General features: G+C 37.2%; 1 protein-coding gene across 1 annotated transcript in view; it reads left to right on the forward strand.

The window, feature by feature from the left end:
* Positions 1 to 19,283, forward strand: part of SCN11A (sodium voltage-gated channel alpha subunit 11) — a 96,778-nt gene that overhangs the window by 71,231 nt on the left and 6,264 nt on the right. Inside the window, exons 20-24 of the mRNA XM_021705863.1 lie at positions 4,183 to 4,284; positions 4,763 to 5,032; positions 5,720 to 5,773; positions 8,762 to 8,903; positions 16,390 to 16,490. Coding sequence (XP_021561538.1) covers positions 4,183 to 4,284; positions 4,763 to 5,032; positions 5,720 to 5,773; positions 8,762 to 8,903; positions 16,390 to 16,490 — 669 coding nt within the window. The remainder of the gene's footprint in view (positions 1 to 4,182; positions 4,285 to 4,762; positions 5,033 to 5,719; positions 5,774 to 8,761; positions 8,904 to 16,389; positions 16,491 to 19,283) is intronic.

Here is a 19,283-nt window from a genome sequence, read left to right on the forward strand (position 1 = left end):
TAACATCTATATTCTTTCTACCATGTGCTAATTAGTTAGACTTTGTCCCTGCTATTTAAAGAAGTAGACATGACAAATGCATAAGCATAAGCCATGTGGTCTACATAGCAACTGGAAAACCATAATGTTGTTAATGTTGTTGGTGGACACAAATAGGCATGTTGTTCAGGCATTTTAGAAAGGCATCAGTGCCATGGGAGCTCCAACAGGAATAATAAAAAAGAATAAAAATATCCACATGTCTGTAAACCCTATCAGTTATCAGCATGCAAATCACTTTGAACCCATTATCTTATAGTATAGTGAAGAACCCATAAGACAGTGGACAGATGACTGGTATCTCTGTTGTAGAGACCTGTGGTCTACTGAACTTAAACTCAGGAAACTGATCCTAAAGTTATCTTGTCTGCTCTCTTTCTGTGTAACCTTAGGCAAAGTACTTCCCCCTTTTAATAAGTCTTCACCTTAATAAAAATGAGAGTATAGACTACAAATTGCCCAAATTATACCAGACACAAATGGAAAACATAAATCTAACAATAACCATTTAAAATATCAAAACAGTAGTTCAACACCACACTTTCAATAAAGGGCACCAGGCCCAGATGGTTTTACAGGCAAGTTTTACCAAACTTTCAAGAAATGGTGCTATATACTGAATGTTTGCATCCCCTAAAATTCATATGTTGAAACCTAACCGTCAATGTGTTTGTATTTGGAGGTGGTACCTTTGGGAGGTGATTAGGTTATGAGGGCAGAGCCCTCATGAATGGGGCTAGCAATGTATAAAAGAGACCCCACAGGGCTTCCTCGCCCCTTCTGTCAGTGAAGACATAGAGAGCAGAAAACTATCTATGAGTCAGGATGTGATCTCTCACCAGACACTGATTCTGCTGGCACCTTGATCTTGGACTACCCAGGCTCTAGACTGTGAGAAATAATTTCTGTTATTTATAAGCAACCCAGGCTTTGATATTCTGTTATAGCAGCCTGAACTAAGATAAACAGTTAACCCCAACCTTATTCAGATTGTTATAAAGAATAAAAAAAGAGGAAGTTTGCATACTTTATTTGATGAGACAGTATAATCTTGGTAAAAAAATGAAGGGAACAAAAATGAATACAACATGAAAAGAAATAATCTTGTAATTATTTATTTTTATAAATCCCAGAGAAAGCACTTGATAAGTATGGTCCAATATTACTATTATTAGCATTAGTATCGTATAGACCAAGGTGTGAATCCCAGTTCCACCTGAAACAAGTTGCTAATCCTCTGAGCTTCAGCTCTCTTTGTCTATAACATAAGTGATATATAATGCTACTTAATTCAGAACATTATTATGCAGATTAAATAAGAGAATGTATGTAAATAATCCTTTTTTTTAATTAAAAAAAATTTTTAGAGACAGCGTGTGAGTGGGGGGTGGAGGAGGGACAGGAGAAAGAGAATCCTAAGCAGACTCCATTCTCAGCACAGAGCCTGTCATGGATCCTGATCTTACAACCCTGAGATCATGACCTGAGCCAAAGCAAGAGTCAGATGCTCAACCAGCTGAGCCACCCAGGCACCCCGTGAATAATCCTTTTATGTTGCTTGTTAATCAACATTATATAAAATGATCTTTATAGTTTTGAAGTAGAAAAATATAAACAGAGCCACAAAAAATATGTATCTAAATTCAACTATATCAAAATGTAAAACTTTTGGTTTTTTATTCAATAGAATTGTAATTATAAAGACAGGCTAGAGCTGGAGACAGTTCTTGCCATATGCATAACAGAAAATTATTATCCACAGTATATAAAAACTCTACAGATCAACAAGAAAAAGACAACTTAGTGTAAGAATGGGAGAAGGATGCAAACAGGCAATTCACACAAGGAACACAAGTTACTAATGAATATATGAAGAAATACACACTAGCTTTATTACCAGTTAGCATAGAAGTGCATATTAAAATGAGAGACTTTGTGTTATTCATCAGACTGGCAAAAATTTTAAAGTTGGATAATTTCTAATATTGAGAAAGATATAAGAAAATGGAATCTCTAATCACTGCTAACAACTTAATTGGTAACGGTTATTTTAGGGAAAATTTTGCACATTAAGTATAATTACAAATGAGCCCAATTTATTATCCATAAATACCACTTCTAGTTATACATCTATGGAAAACTCTTGTGTATGTATGCAGGAAAAATGCACACATCTGTCCAGTTTATTGTTCATAATAGCAAAGAATTGGAAATAACCTAGATATTCACCAAGGGGGAATGGATCCATAAAATATGAATATTTCTATGCTGTAATATTTTATAACAGCTAAAGGAACAAACCACAAGAATATGTATATCAAAATGGTGAATGTCAAAACAGTACAGAGTAATAAATGCAATTTAGATAGAAAAAAAGATAAAACCAGCAGAAGACTTCCCACCTTAAGAGTACTGTAGAGTGGGAAAGAATGTGGGTATTTTTATGTCTGCATGTATCATCAATGCGCCCCAGTTTGGTGGAATAGGAGACTGGGGATAACCTTATCAGGTGAAAGGTGTACAGTGTCCCTCTAGGGACCCTTCTTCCCCACCTGTGGTAAGAGTTACTTGGTAAAGCCAGAAGAACTGCTAAACTGTGCCATCCTTTTCCCTCTGGCTAGGAACAAGGTAGAAAGAGGTATTTGTGGAAAAGCTGCTGAAATAACTCTCCCAACAGGCAATGCTATTACAAACAAGAGAACAAACAAAAAGCCTATTTTAGAAACCTTTATAGTTTGTTTGTTTGTTTGTTTGTTTATTTATTTATTTATTTATTTGACAGAGAGAGAGAGAAAGAGAGAGCACAAGCAGGGGGAGTGGCAGGCAGAGGGAGAAGCAGGCTCCCCGCTGAGAGCCCTGATGTGGGGCTCGATCCCAGGACCCTGGGATCATGACCTGAGCCAAAGACAGACACTTAACTTACTGAGCCACCCAGGCACCCCTGGAAAACCTTTATAAATAAAAGCATTTTGAATTGATGGTGATTTAAAAAAAAATTGATTATACATTTAAAAATTTTGTTATTCTGCCATATTAGCTTACTTAATTTTTCTCAATTTGCTAGTATTTTACTACTACAATGAGATTGGCAGGGGAATGATTTTAGATAATAGTGAACTCTGATATCAGCATAGTCAGTCATAGGATAATTCACTTCCTGTCCTGCTGAGCAACCTTCTTTCAAGTTGAACCTCTGAAGGCTCTGCATAATCAGTAAGAATGACTAGAATCTGCAAATAGTGGTCTTCAACTCAAGCTCATTATATTTAAGTTTCAATTTAGTGTATTTGCAGAGCTTTCCAGTCCTTAGTCCTTACCCACTGGGAAGAACTATGTTGGGAGAAAAAATTGGATTTAATTCCCCCAAAAGGAGGCATCTGAGTGAGGGGAAATATTAGCTAACAGTTTATTATTTTGTTGTAACTTTTTATTATATCGTTTCAAACTTATAGAAAAGTTGCAAGAAATAGTGTAAAGAACCTCTTATAGTCTTTCCCCAAGTTTACCAATTATTAACATTTCACCCCATCTGCTTTGTCATTTTCTCTCCATTTTTCATTCTAAATTGCTTGAGATTAGGTTGCAGGCACCACAGCCCTTTACCCCTAAACATTCCAGTGTGTATTTCCTAAGAAAAAGGATACTGTCTCACACAGTCACAGCACAATTATCAAAGTTAGGAAATTTAACATGACTCAGTAACAAAACCCATATCCATTTTCAAATTTTGTCAGTTGTTTCAACAAGGTCTTTTATGGTTAATTCTTTCTATCCATCCACCGTGGCCTCCCCTCACCAACCCCAATCCAGGATCCAATTCGGGACCCCAAGTGACACATCATTGTCATGTCCCTTTGGTTTCCTTTAACTCACAGCAATTTCTCAGCTTTTCTTTGTCTTTCATTAAACAAATAATGTAAATGCATTGTCCTCACCTGTATGGGCTGTAGCTCTGGCAAACAAGGAGAAAAATAGTCTCTTCACTTGCCCTCCCACTTCCTGCAGGGGCTGGCTGCTTTCTGTTTCTGGATAATCCACTGAAGGCACCATGTGTCTGCCACTCAGAACGAGGGCTGCCAGTCCCCCACTGGCTTCCCTGGAAACCAAGTCAGGTACACTACCTGTGGCTTCTCTTCTCACCAGGTCTCTGTGACCAGTCTCATTGACTTAAAGAGCTTGAAGTCCTTCCGGACCCTAAGAGCCCTGAGGCCCCTGCGAGCATTGTCTCAGTTCGAAGGAATGAAGGTACATTCTTCAGGCAGATGGGGGGAAGATCAAGCTGTCAGCGAGAGGTGGAAAAGCCAACTGCTCTTCTTGGGCTGGGCTTCCCTTAAATTACCAAGCTTTTCCTGGGCTCCTTCCCATCCAATCCACTGCTTAGAATTTGAGATGTGGAGAAAAATTTAAGATATAGCATCCATTCTGTGGTAGCCATGATGGGCTCCGGTTTCCTTTCAATCCTAGGACAGGTGTCCCATAAGTCTGTAACACTGTCATAAAATGACATTTCTCAAGTGATCCTCAATGACAACAGAAAGGACCCATTATCTATGGAGCTGAAAACAGGGCTTGTCGTAGGATGCAGGGTTGGGGGTTTGGAAGTAGAAAGTAAAGACAGAGCTCCAAGAGGTCCAGTCCCACACATCAGGCCCATCCTGAGATCCAGAGCTTGGTGAATCCCATGCATCTGTTATGTTTTTCTTCTGTTTTGTTTTTTTTTAAGGTGGTAGTCAATGCTCTCATAGGTGCCATACCTGCCATTCTGAATGTTTTGCTTGTCTGCCTCATTTTCTGGTTGATATTTTGTATCCTGGGAGTAAACTTCTTCTCTGGAAATTTTGGAAGATGCATTAATAAAACAGATATAAACTCAGTTATAAATTACAGCACTGTTGCAAGCAAAACTGAATGTGAAGGTGGAAATTTAACTTGGGTCACCCTTCCAGTCAACTTTGACAATGTGGGAATGGCTTACCTTGCCCTGCTGCAAGTGGTAAGTGCTGTTGGTATGTTTTTTACTGTGAGGAGAGAAACCTTAAAAGAAACATAAATCATTTCTCAGTTTAATAAAAACACAGTGAGTCCATTAAGATATAGAATCAAATCCCAATTCCCCATGTGGAAGCCAATGCCCTCTGGAATTGTTCCCCATTGAGCATCTCCAACTTTGCTGTCTACTGAGCCTCAACCTCCCAGGAATGCCCCTTTACATCTCACCCTATCTTGTATGGTGCCTTACTCTCCAGAGCTCCAGCCAAGGAGGACTGGAGCCTCAGATGCAAAACCACACCATTAGCAGCAGTTCTCTGTTGGAAGTCAGTCCGCTGGTCAAACCACAGTTGCCAGGTCTTAGGCAGACAGTGCAAACATGTAGCATCAGGAAAGCCTCAGCCAGGCTCTTTCCAGTAGTTGTTACACAGCCTCTCTAGAAACTTTTAAGGCAGAAATTTCCTTTTAAAAAAAACTTTTTATCTTGTAGAAATGAAGAAGAAAAAAAACCCCAAGACACCCATTTTTTAATTCCCTTCTACTGTTCTTTTAACCAGACATTTTGTCCTGGATGTTCATTCCTGTCTATCTTATATACATCTGCCCAGTGGGTCTTGCTTGCTATTGTATGGCACTTGTCTGTTGATAGCAAGCCTATAATTATGTTCATGTTTATTTGCTTTTGTTACAGGCAACATTTAAGGGCTGGATGGATATTATGTATGCAGCTGTCGATTCCAGAGGGGTGAGCTTTTGTTCTACCATGTTCTAGAGTGCTAGGGTTAAATCAGGGATATCATGACTGCATAGACAGTCTAGAACTTCCCACATCATAGTTCCACCAGCCAGCATTCTTTGCCTTGTTTTCTTGGGACAATGACTATGAAATAGGGACAAAAGAAGTTCTTATTCATCCTTCCATGAGTATTACATCCTATCTTGCTCCAAAGTCCAGTTCTGTTTCCCCATAGTGACCAGGGAGAAACCTTTCAAGGAGTAGATGGAGCCAGAAACAATAGAATCACAGGATGCCTTGATTTTCCTCTCTTACTTCTTTTCCAAATGGGTATTCAGGCAGAAACCAAATTTCAAAAGGTAATAGCCCTGAACTGTGGGAAAACCTTACAGCTGGACTAGCGTCTGATAAGAGAGACCTTCCCATGGCTCCAGGCTCAGAGACTAAATGGGTTTCTGGTGATTGCCAACTGTAAAATTCTAGTTAAGTAAAAAGTAATCATGGATTCTGAAAGTTGGAAGAGTACTCAGCCATCTAGTCCATTTCTATGTCCCAGTTGGGAAAATCGAGAATTGGAAAGGAAGAGTGTTGCCCAAAACCATGGAGTAAGCAAATGATTGAATCAAGAATGGAATCAGCATTGTTTATTTTTTTCCTATAATCACACACATGTTGTTGTTCTGTTTGAGAGTCTGCAGAGCCTGGCACATAGTAGGTATGTGAGGTGGTAGGGCAGTGGAGGTGGTATGAGAAGTGGGTTATTTTTTTTTAATGTAGGCTCCATGCCCACTGTGGAGCCAAATGTGGGGCTTGAACTCATGACCCTGAGATCAAGACTTGAGCTGAGATCAAGAGTCAGATGCTTAACTGACCGAGCTACCCATGCATGCCAAGAAATGTTATAGTAGTAGTAGTAGAGGCAATTTATAACAAAGACAGTATTTTAAAATTTTAATGTGCTTTTTTTTTTTTTTTTTGTCTTTTGAATATATGACCTTCATCTTAGTTTAACTTAGACATCCTTGTGCCTTGAAGTGGAGATGGGAGATGGGGAGGAAATCTTATGCAGGAAGAGGTGTGTGGCTTACATGTTCCCTGAATGAATGATAGATGGGTGGAGGTGTGTGGAGGGATGCCCATCCTGATGCTGGTCCTGGAACATTATGGCTGGTGTGTATGTACTGGCTTCTAGCATGATGATGCCCTTGTCTGTGTAGTCACAGACAATCTTGCTGGTCTCAAATATTGGTGAAACCATGGGCCTTTCTCCCCATTTAATTCCTCCTGGTCTCAAACACTGACTCTATGCCATGTCCTCTACATGGTCCCCTGACCCTGCAGTCTACTCCCATCTCTTGCCAAAAGCCCATCATGGCAGGCCTATGGCTATCGATTCCATGTCCAAGCCTCATGAAAACCGAAAAATTTGAGAGTCTCTGTCTAATTATGCTACTCTAACCTCTTAACTCATCCTGCCTGTGCAGTGTATCCAAGGCCTTCCCAGCAGCAGCTTCCTCTTAGAAAAATACAGAATTTGAGCAAGAATATCCTCTTTGTACCCCCATGTTCTCTTCAATTTACTGAATCCCAAGTCCCTTCTCCAAACCCAAAGAGGGTGAATCAGGACACACATCTCAAGGCTCTGATGTTCTCTCTCTCTCTCTTTTTCTGACAATTCCCTAGGTACAACAGGGGTGATCTTTTGTCCTTTCCTCTTCCTCTTCTTATCTGAACCTCTCTTTGCAGGACTGTTAGCCTGCTATATAATCTTCTTTTATTTTTTTTTATTATTTTTTAAGATTTTATTTATTTATTTGACAGAGGGAGACACAGTGAGAGAGGGAACACAAGCAGGGGGAGTGGGTGAGGGAGAAGCAGGCTTCCCGTGGAGCAGGGAGCCTGATGTGGGGCTCGATCCCAGGACCCTGAGATCATGACCTGAGCCGAAGGCAGACGCTTAACAACTGAGCCATCCAGGTGCCCCTATAATCTTATTTTAAATATCAGATGCTGATAGTGATTCTTTCTTTCCATTGTATTGTTTCTGTACTAATTCCTACCCCTAGTTCAAACAAACGGACATCTCAAGCCAACTGGGACTAAGGTCATGTACTCTTCAAGACAAAAGACAAAAATGTTTTCAAATATTACCTTCATTACATTAGTCTATACGGTGGGTGTGAATAACAAATATCATAAAAACATTCAACAGGTGACAGAGCTATCAACACTCATACCTATATCTTTGAATGTGATCTGGAGAAAGAAAAGAGAAATTGTCCTGCCACCTATGCCCAAAGTGTATAAAGCCAGTGACAATGTAAAGAACTTGTATGAAAGGGATTTTGGATGCTTTTGGTCATACTTTGAGTTGGGGGAACTTGGTTGTAGTCCATTTTTGTGTCTGTTCTATAGCTTGACTATTCATTCACTCATCCATCCATCCATCCAAACATTCATTCAATGTGTACTGAGAATCTACATGTCACAAAGTATTCTAGGACCTAGGAATTCAAGAGTGACAGGACACAAACACAGACCAAATACAACAGTGGGCTCTAATATGAAGGATGTTATCATTCATCAAGAGTTGGTAGTTAGTCACTGAGCCTGATGGGACTGTGCCCCTTCTCCAGTGGCCTTATCTCCAGTCTGGCTCCTTCCAGTTATGTGTCCATATAGACATCCTAGACACCCTCTCAAAGGACACATGTGATCATGCCACTCCCCTCTCTTAGAATCCTTTCATGATTCTCCATTGCTTAGAAGAAAAAGTCTAACCCTCTTGTCACATGCCCTCCCATTGCATGGTACTAGTCAGGCTCCTCTAGGGGAAACTAAAAGAGGGTTTCCTTGCAGGGGCCATGGCTGTTCAGGAACCCGAGTAGTTAATGTTACTGCTGAGAAACACTTTGGTCTTCTAGATAAGCCAGTTAAGATGGCTTATAATTTTCTCCAGTAACTGTTTTCTTTTCTTGTTTAAAAAATCCCTAACAGAAAGATCTACAGCCAGGGTTTGAGGAGAAACCAGAAAACTACCTTTTCTTCGTGGCTTTTATCATCTTTGGTTCATTCTTTACGCTGAATCTTTTTATTGGTGTTATTATTGACAACTTCAACCAACAGCAGAAAAAGATAAGTATGGGGGTTGTCCTGATTTGGTATTTTCACCTCTCTTTTCCAAAGGGCTTGGATGGAACACAGTTCTAATCTAGATTGCTGTGCAAAGTAACGTTTATCATCTGTATGGGAACAAAGACACCTGGAGAAGATTCTTGAAGATATGGCTGAAAAGAGACTGAGAACAGCTGGGTTTTATTCAATCATTGTTTTTACTTTCCATTCTACCTTCTTAAATGGAGGGCATTGTTAAACCCCAACAGAAAAACAAGTACCAGGATTAGTATTTATGACACTATAGTAATATTTTAGTAACCTTTCAAGTGTACCTTGTTATCCAGGATAAAAAGAAAAACTCTTCTCTTCCAGCAAACTTGTGTCCTGGCTTCCAGCACGTAAGTCTAAGCAGATTTATTGAACTTGGAAAGATGTTTGGGGAAGCAGCAGGTTTTTTTAGTGAGATTTTTTTCTTCATGCATTATAATAAACAGATGTTTATTTTTTTCTGATTCTGTAATTCACAGGAGATCTGTAGTAAATGTGGAAAATGAAGATTAAAAAAAATTTAAACCACTCATAAGGTGACCATCAAATGATAACAATTTTAGATTAAGCTTCATCATTTTGACATAATCTCTTTCAGTTACTTTCTCACTGAATATGTATGTATTCCTTGTACATGGTTGAGATTACATGATACTTTTAATTTTGTAGCTTCCCCTCCTCCCCATGGGTTATGAGCCCATGTGATGAAATCATCTTTGTTATAAGAATTTTTCAGAGCTAAATTGCATCCCATTATTATGGATAAATAATAATTTATCTTAATTATTCCCTTACTTTTTGGACTTTTAGATCATTTACAAATTTCTTGCTCTTTTAAAACAATCATGAACATTCCTGAAATTCTCTGTGTATCAGCAATTATTTCTTCAAGATAAGTTTCTAGAATTTAAGGCATTAAAGATATATTGTCAAATAACCTTTCAGAACTGCTGTGCTAGGTACTCTTCTTTTGCAAGATGTAAATATGCCTATTTGCTCTGTTCTCACCATTCTTATTTTTATAATTTTTATTATCTTTTCCAGCTTGTTGGTAAAAGTGTTATCTCATTGTTTTATATTCATTTATTTGGTCATTTGTGAGGTTATACACTTTTTCACAGATTGATGGCTGTAAGTATTTCTCCCTTTGTCTCTTTTTTAAAGTTGAGATTGTTATCTTTTTCTTATGTTTTTAAGTAGTAAGTCTAATTTGTGACTTCTTATATTTCTATAATGACAATTTTTATTTATAGACATTTAGTGTTTTTATGGAGTCAGATTCCCAATCTTGTCCTTTTTGGCTTCTTCTCTTGCATGTAGGAACTGAATCCCAAAATCCTAAAATAGGATAACTAAATATTCACCTTTGGTTTTCCTAGTTGTTTTTATGGCTCTTTTTAATTTTTTTTGAACTCTTGCAATCTATCCAAGATGTATCCTGATACTGATCAGCCTTCTTAGTGTCTGCTGGGAGAGTCACTCATTGTCCTTCTGTAACTACATTGCTGCTGTTATTTGGAAGTGTGCTGTGTAGAGTCACTTTTGTAATATGCAGCTTGATTGCAATCAATCCCTGCAATTTGGATGTTAGGCCTTGTGATTTTAGATGGAAGCTTACATTTGAAATCACTGTTTTGATCAGGCCATAGTATTTTGTTTTGTTTTGCTTTACTTTTTATTACAGAAAATTTCCACCATGCACAAGAGTATACTAAAATGAACCTACAAGACCCATCACCCAACACGTTTATTGACTTAAGAACATATTTATGGCATCTATGCCCTTATCCAATCCTGTCACCAGATTTTTTAATAGGGCAGGTGACATCACACTGTTTCACCCACATATATTTCAATACATATCTCTTTTTTCAATTCCTTGGGCGCCTGGGTGGCTCAGCCGTTTAGCGTCTGCCTTCGGCTCAGGTCATGATCCCAGGGTCCCGGGATCGAGCCCCGCATCGGACTCCTTGCTCAGCAGGGAAGCCTGCTTCTCCCTCTCCCACTCCCCCTGCTTGTGTTCCCTCTCTTGCTGTCTCTCTCTCTCTGTCAAAAAATAAATAAAAATCTAAAAAAAAAAATTTTTTTTAATTAAAAAAAAAAAGATAACCACAATTCCATTATCACACCTAAGAAGTTTAACATGAATTCTCTAAATCTGTCAAATATCCAGTCAACATTCAAATTTCCTTGATTCTTTATTTTCTTAAAATATTTATTCATTAACTAATTCTCTGATCAATTGATACTCTTTTGAGGTCAGGATTAAAATCAGGTCCTCCCATTTGACAGATTCCTTGCTCTCTAGAATGACAAGATATTCCAGGGCTAAATCATACTTTTGTGCCATATCAAGAATTTCTCTAAGAAGTTCTCTAAGGAGTTCTGTTTTTTTGGCGGAGGGGGAGGTGGTATTCTGAGATCACAACCCGAAATGCACATTGTCATTGCTTCAATGCTTTTTCAGTGGACAGAGCTACTTCAAATTTAGGACTTCAAGGAAATGTATGTGGAAATATGAATACTGTTCATTCAAGTTCAGAACTACAAGGTTTTCACTTAACTTCTTCTCTAATAATAATCTGTATCTCCTCTTTTCCACACTGAAAAAACTGATTCTCATGGGCACAGGAAATAATAGAATTAAAATTTTCCATAATTACTCATTTTTGTTTTATCCCCTAAAACACACATAGGACAGTCTCAGAATAATAGTATTAATACACATTGCTGTGATGAATGTAATTACTGAAGACACTTGTATCTGCCAGGCATCCTGGAACAACCTGGTTAACTTCTAGGGCTGCATTTTTTTTTTTCCACAAAATTTTTTTACTGTGGTACAATATATATAACATGAAATTTACCACCTTAACCATTTTTCGTGTACATTTCAGTGGTATTAAATACATTCATAATGTTGTGTAACCATCACCACTATCCATCCCCATAACTCTTTTCATGTTGTAAAACTGCAACTCTATACCTAATTAGACAGTAACTCCCCATTCTCCTTCCCCCTAGCCCTTGGCAGCCACCATTCTACTGTTGCTATGAATTTGACTCTTCTAAGTATCTCATATAAATGGAATCATACAGTATTTGTCTTTTTGTGATTATTTCACTTAGCATAATGTTTTCAAGGTTCATCCATGTTGTAGCATATTTCTGAATTTCCTTCCTTTTTAAGGCTGAATAATATTCCATTGTATGTATATACCACATTTTGCTCATACATTCATCTGTTGATGGACACTTGGGTTGCTTCCACATTTTAGCTATTGTGAATAAAGCTGCTATGAATATGAGTGTTCAAATATCTCTTTGGAACCCTGCTTTCAATTCTTTTGGGTATACATCCAGAAGTGGAATTGCTGGATCATATGGTAATTCTATTTTTTAATTTTTTGAGGAACCACTGTATTGTTTTCCACAGAAGCTACCATTTTACATTCCCACCAACAGTGTAATTCTGATTTCTCTTCATGCTCACCAATGCTTGTCTTCTCTTTTTGTGATAGTAGCCATCCTAATGGGTGTGAGGTGGTACCTCATTTTGGTTTTTGTTTGCATTTCCATAATGACTAGTGATATTGAGTGTTTTTTCATATGCTTATTGGCTATTTGTATATCTTTTTTAGAGAGATGTCTATTCAAGTCCTTTGCCAGTTTTTGAATTGGATTGTTTTATTTATTTATTTATTTTGAGTGTAATTGACACATGATATTATATTACTTTAAGGTGTACCACATAGTTATTTGACAAGTTTATATGTTATGCCATGATCATCACAAGTGTTGCTATCATCTGTCACCGTACAACACTATTAACAATATCACTGACTGTATCCTTATATTGTGCCTTTTGTTCCCATGATTTATTCATTCCATAACTGGAAGACTGTACTTCCCACTCCGCTCAACCATTTTACCCATCCCCCATCTCCGTCCCCTCTGACAACCATCTGTTGTTCTCTGTATTTGTAGGCCTGGCTCTGCTTTTTGTCTGTTTATTTATTTGTTTTTTAGATTCCACATATGAGTGAAATCATATGGTATTTGTCTTTCTCAGTCTGACTTATTTCACTTAGCATAATACCCTTTAGGTCCATCCATGTCTCAAATGGCATGAACTCATCCTTTTTTATGGTTGCATAATATTCCTGTGTGTGTGTGTGTGTGTGTGTACAGGAGTGCACATGCATGTGCACACACACATGTGTACCACATCTTCCTTATCCATTCAGCCATCAGTGGACACTTAGGTTTCTTTCATGTATTGGCTATAATAAATAAGGCTAACAATAAATATAGGGGTGCATATATCTTTTCAAATTAGTGTTTTCATTTTCTTTGGGTAAATACCCAGTAGTAGAATTACTGGATTGTATGATATTTCTATTTTTAATTTTTTGAGGAACCTCCATACTGTTTTCCACAGTGACTAAATCATTCTGCATTCCCACCAGTAGTGCGTGAGGGGTTCTTTTTCTCCACATTCTTGGCAACACTTGTTGTTTTCTGTGTTTTTGATTTTAGCCATTCTGGCAGGTGTGAGGTGACATCTTATTGTAGTTTTGATTTGTATTTCCCTGATGATTAGTGATGTTGAGCACTTTTTCATGTATCGATTGGCCATTTATATGTCTTCTTTGGAAAAAGACATATTAGGACCTCTGCCCATTTTTTAATTGGATTGTTGAGTTGTATAAGTTATATATTTTGGATATTTACCCCTTATTGGATATATAATTTACAAATATCTTCTCCCATTTAGTAAGTTGCCTTTTTGTTTTGTTGATCATTTCATTCACTGTGAAAAAGCTTTTTATTTTGATGTACTCCTGATAACTTGTTTTTGCTTTTGTTTCCTTTGCCTCAGGAGACATCTCTAGAAAAATGTTGACAAAATTCAACAGTCATTCATGATAAAACTCTTAACAAAGTGGGTGTAGGGGGAACATACCTCAACATAATAAAGGCCATATATGAAAAATCCATGGCTGACATCATACTCAGTGGGAAAAAACTGAGAGCCTTTCCTCTAAGATCAGGAACAAGACAAGGATGTCCACTCTTGGCACTTTTATTCAACATAGTACTGGAGGTCCTAGCCACAACAATCAGACAAGAAAAATAAATGAGTCATCCATATTGCTAAAGAAGTTACACCATCACTATTTGCAGATGACATGATACTATACATACAAAATCCTAAAGACTCCACCAAAAAACTACTAGAAGTAATAAATGAGTTCAGTAAAGCTGCAAGACACAAAATTAATACTCAGAAATTGGTAGCATTTCTATACACTAATAATGAAGTAGCAGAAAGAGAAACTAAGAAAACAATTCCATTTAGAATTGCACTTAAAAGAATAAAATACCTAGGAATAAATTTAACCAAAGAGGTGAAAGACCTATACTCTGAAAACTAAAACACTGATGAAAGAAATTGAAGATGACACAAACAAATGGAAAGATATTCCATGCTCGTGGATTAGAAGAATTGATATTGTTTAAATGTCCATACTACCCAAAGCAATCTACAGATTCAATGCAATCCCTATCAAAATACCAGCAGCATTTTTCACAGAGCTAGAACAAATAACACTAAAATTTGTATGGAACCACAAAAGACCCTGAATAATCAAAGCAATCTTGAGAAAAGAAGAACAAAGCTGGAGGTATCACAGTTCCAGATTTTAAGATATACTACAAGGCCGTAATAATCAAAACAGTATGGTACTGGCACAAAAATAGACACATAGATCAATGGAACAGAATAGAGAGGACAGAAATAAACTCATACTTACATAGTGAATTAATCTATGACAAAGGAGGCAAGAATGTAAAATGGGTAAAGAGCATTCTCTTCAGTAAATGGTGCTGGGAAAACTGGACAACTACATGTAAAAGAATGAAACTGAATCACTTTCTAACACCATATACAAAAATAAACTCAAAATGGATTAAAGACCTAAATGTGAAACCTGAAACCATGAACATTCTAGAAGAGAACACAGATAATAATTTCTCTGACATTGGCTGTTTTTGTTGTTGTTGTTGTTAGATTTTAGGAGTTTTCCATATATTCTGATTAATCCCTTATCAGATATATGATATATAAATATTTTTCCCCATTCTGTGGGTTGCCTTTTTACTCCATTGATAGTATCTTTTGATGCACATAATTTAAAATTTTTTATGAAGTCCAATTTGTCTATTTTTTCTTTTGTTATCTGTGCCTTTGGTATCCTATGCAAGAAATCATTGCCAGATCTAGTCTTATGAAGCTTTTGCCCTATGTTTTCTTCAAAGAGTTTTGTTGTTTTAGATCTTACATTTATGTCTTTGATGTATTTTGAGCTATTTTTGTGTATGGTGTTAAGTAAGAATTTAACTTTATTCTTTTGCATGTGGATATCCAGTTTCCCTAGGACCGTTGTTGAAAAGATGATCCTAGGGATGTATATTTTTGGTCCATACTGGTAGTGGTGAAAATTTAAATCCCACACCATCATCAAGGCAGGCCCAGATTCCCAGATTCTCAGGGAAGACTGGGTTTTTACCCATAGTCCAGACTAAGACAGTTTCCTACTTGTATTCCACTGCCTATTGACAGATTCTGTTTTTTTCTTCACCCTTTCATCGGCAGCACTTAAGGAGTCTCGGATTCATGCAGGGACCTTGGCATAAACCTTTTCCCCATGACTCCCTTGTAGTTATTAAGGCCCAAGATTCTAGTTTTTACAGAGATTAGCAAATGCTCTTAGGCCAGCAGTGGCTTCAGGCTAATTTGCTACTCTTTGATCACTGTTGATTTTCAGACCCCGGAGATTTTCCTTACTTTTGTGCAAGTTTAGCTATACATTTTAAAAGAATTCTGTTCTAATTTACCCAGCATTTCTAGATATTTTACTTCCTCCTAAAATTTCCAGAAATGAAAATTCTTGTTCATATTTCTATTTGTTCTTGCTCAAAAGTGAAAACATTTAAAGCTCTCTAGTTCTTTTTTCTCTGAGAATGGGTCTGGAAAATTTTATTAATAGCAATATATGCATTTATTCATTTATTTAAGAGAATTTTAATTGCCATTTGGTGAGATTATTGTTTAAATTTTTGTTACTAATATCTACTTTTCTTGCATTGTGATTTGATTTATGCAACCTAAAATATACTCAATTTTTTAAAGATGTGGATGTTTGCAAAGAGTATGTAATCTTTGTTCATATTCTAAAAAGTAAGATATAGCTTATAAAAGTAGCATTTTTTCCTTTCCTTAATTTAAATCTTGTTTCAGCCCTCTTATAGAGTCCAGCCTCTTTTGCTTCCCAATGGAATTTTAGGAATTGTTGATAGAATGTAATATAACTTTGAAACTATTTCTGAAAATTCAGAATTTGTTTCCAAAAAAACTTGTTAATGATAATTAGCTCTCATCTTCTCCAAATACTTAGGTGATGAAGACATTTTTATGACAGAAGAACAGAAGAAATACTATAATGCAATGAAAAAATTAGGATCCAAAAAACCTCAAAAGCCCATTCCAAGACCTCTGGTGAGAGCAACTGATTCATTCTAAATACAGAGATCCATTAAGTGGTCTTGAGCTCAGATGTCTGCAGTGCTGTTCTTTATTTTTTAAGTTTACAGACATTATCTAAGAACTCAACAAAGACCCAGATACACTGGTGTCTGGCTCAAGTCTTTAGGAAAATTAGACATTCAAATTCAATAATAAGAACTTGAGCAACAACTTTCATTTGCTTTTTAGTGAGCACAAAATAGGTGCTTAGTATATACTCATTGCAATGATGTAAACTTAATAGTTTGTTTTAACTAAATCTTTTTTTAAAATTTAAAGTCCAGTATAGTTAACATACAGTGTTATATTAGTTCCAGGTGTACAATGTAGTGATTCAGCACTTCCATACGTAACCCAGGGCTCATCATGACAGGTGCACTCCTTAATCCCCCCCAACCACGTCCCCTCTGGTAACCATCACTTCTCTATAGTTAAGAGTCTGTCTCTTGGTTTGCCTCTCTCTTTTTTGCCCCGTTGTTCATTTGTTTTGTTTCTTAAATTCCACATATGAGTGAAATCATATGCCATTTGCCTTTCTCTGACTTATTTCACTTAGCATTATTCTCTCTAGCTCCATCCAGGTCATTGCAAATGGCAAGATAGCATTCTTTTTATGGCTGAATAATATTCCTTTGTATATATACCACATCTTCTTTACCCATTCATCAGTTGATGGACACTTGGGCTGTTTCCATAATTTGGCTATTGTAGATAATGCTGCTATAAGTATCGGGGGGAATGTATCCCTCTGAATTAGTATTTTTGTATTATTTGGGTAAATACCCAGTAGTGTGACGGCTGGATCTTAGGTAGTTCTATTTTTGGGTTTTTGAGGAAACCCCATACTGTTTTCCACCAGTTTGTATTCCCACCAACAGTACATGAGTGGTCCTTTTTCTCCACATCCTCACCTACACCCATTGTTTCTTATGTTGTTACTTTTAGCCATTCTGACAGGTGTGAGGTGATATCTCATTATAGTTTTGACTAAATATTGACCAGTTTAAAATGGATTAATAATATCTTTTTCCAGCCTTTTCTGGTGTGAAGTCTAGGTCATGCATACTGGCTTCCACTTCATCAGTATTTATCATAAAATTTCTATAACAGGACTTGACAAAAAAAGGGACAGATAGTAAATATTGTAGGCTTTGCAGGCCACATGGTCTCTGCCACCACTATTCAGCTCTGCCATATAACACAAAAGCAGCCATAGATAGTATAGAACAATGTGCATGGCTGTGCTCTAGTGCAACTTGATTTATAGACACTAAAACTTGGATTTCTTTAATTTTCACATGTCAAAATTTTATTTTCCTTTTCAGTTCTTTCCCCAACATTAAAAAATGTAAAATCACAGGCTATACAAAAACCAGTAGTGGGCCAGATCTGGCCTACAGGATATAGTTTGCTGACCCTTGCTCTCAATGAATCTTGCTTTATCAGGTACTCCAGAGCTGTCTAACTGAGGAGCTGGAACCTGAACGCATCAGATTATAAAGTAATATGCTAGGCATAGTTGGTAGGTCTGACAAGGAAGTTTGAAGGTTTTCAAGGCAGGGAGGGTCAATGGGAAAGTTCAGGAAAGTAGTATGGGAGAAGGGCTTGATATCCGAAGCATGTATAGGATTTAGAGATTTTCATTTGAACACGAGACCCCAAATTATCAAAGGTATGTTTAGTTTACTGCTATTCCCATGACTCAGAAAAGAGCCTGGCTTAAAGTGTATTCTCAGTAATTATTATTTGAATGAAAGAGTATGTTTTAGGGTACACACAGAGTCCATCCCACTAGGATTAAATATTTGTGTTGCACTAAAAATATCTGGGAATGTTAGGGCAAAGTGTTTAGAATTTATACAATGAAGAATTTTTTACTGAGAGGTTAATAAGACAATTGTATCTGGAGAGGTTCTTATTTGAACTTGAGCCAACAAAAAAGACAAAGAGAATTTTTATTTACATGTGCATGCTGTGCAACCACTGACTCAATACCAGTTGGTCCTAGATTTGAAATTAACTAAAAGAATCATGAGACACAATAGGTTCCCACATATTTAACCATTTATTTCATAAAGAATATGAATCAAAAGGTAGCACATAGCCAAACAGAAGTTGCAATGACACAGCTGCAGCTTCGAGGTCTCTCCCCTGCACTGGGCATGCTAAGCTGCAAGGGATGAGTTTCAGGTGGGCAAGGACTACTTTATCTGAGGCAAGCTTCTACCTCCATGCTTTAACTATGTCTTCTGGCATGTTCATCACATGGTTCATCTGGAAATAGGTGTCATGCCATAGCCCTCCCTGTGTAGCTACAGCTTACCAGTCAGGGCTTCACAAGGAGTAACTCCCACAAGCAGGTATCATCTCCCCAGTTATGTATCACATTTACCTTAACTGCCATATTCCAGAGAGCACTGTTGCATGAGATAAATACATATTCCAGATGTCCCTAGTTTGAGTTAAGATTTTCAAATCAGCTGTTAACCCTTAACTTTATCTCCCCACAGACTTTTTTTAATCTCTAAAATCTAAATATTATTTTTGACCTTTGGAACAAATAAATAGCAATTGCATGGGGTTGCGGGGGAGTCTAGCTGTTTTAACCTGAGCAGTGATGCATTTTATTTTTAACAGTAGAGGAAGGGATCTGGAATCATTTCTGATTCTTTCTGAACCATCCACACAGATGATACTGAGGTGAAGGATTCACTGTACATTCTAAAGTGATATTGAATGCTTTTTGATATCTACCAGTTTAGGTAA

Source organism: Neomonachus schauinslandi, chromosome 1 (assembly GCF_002201575.2).
Source record: "Neomonachus schauinslandi chromosome 1, ASM220157v2, whole genome shotgun sequence".
Taxonomy (NCBI): domain Eukaryota; kingdom Metazoa; phylum Chordata; class Mammalia; order Carnivora; family Phocidae; genus Neomonachus; species Neomonachus schauinslandi.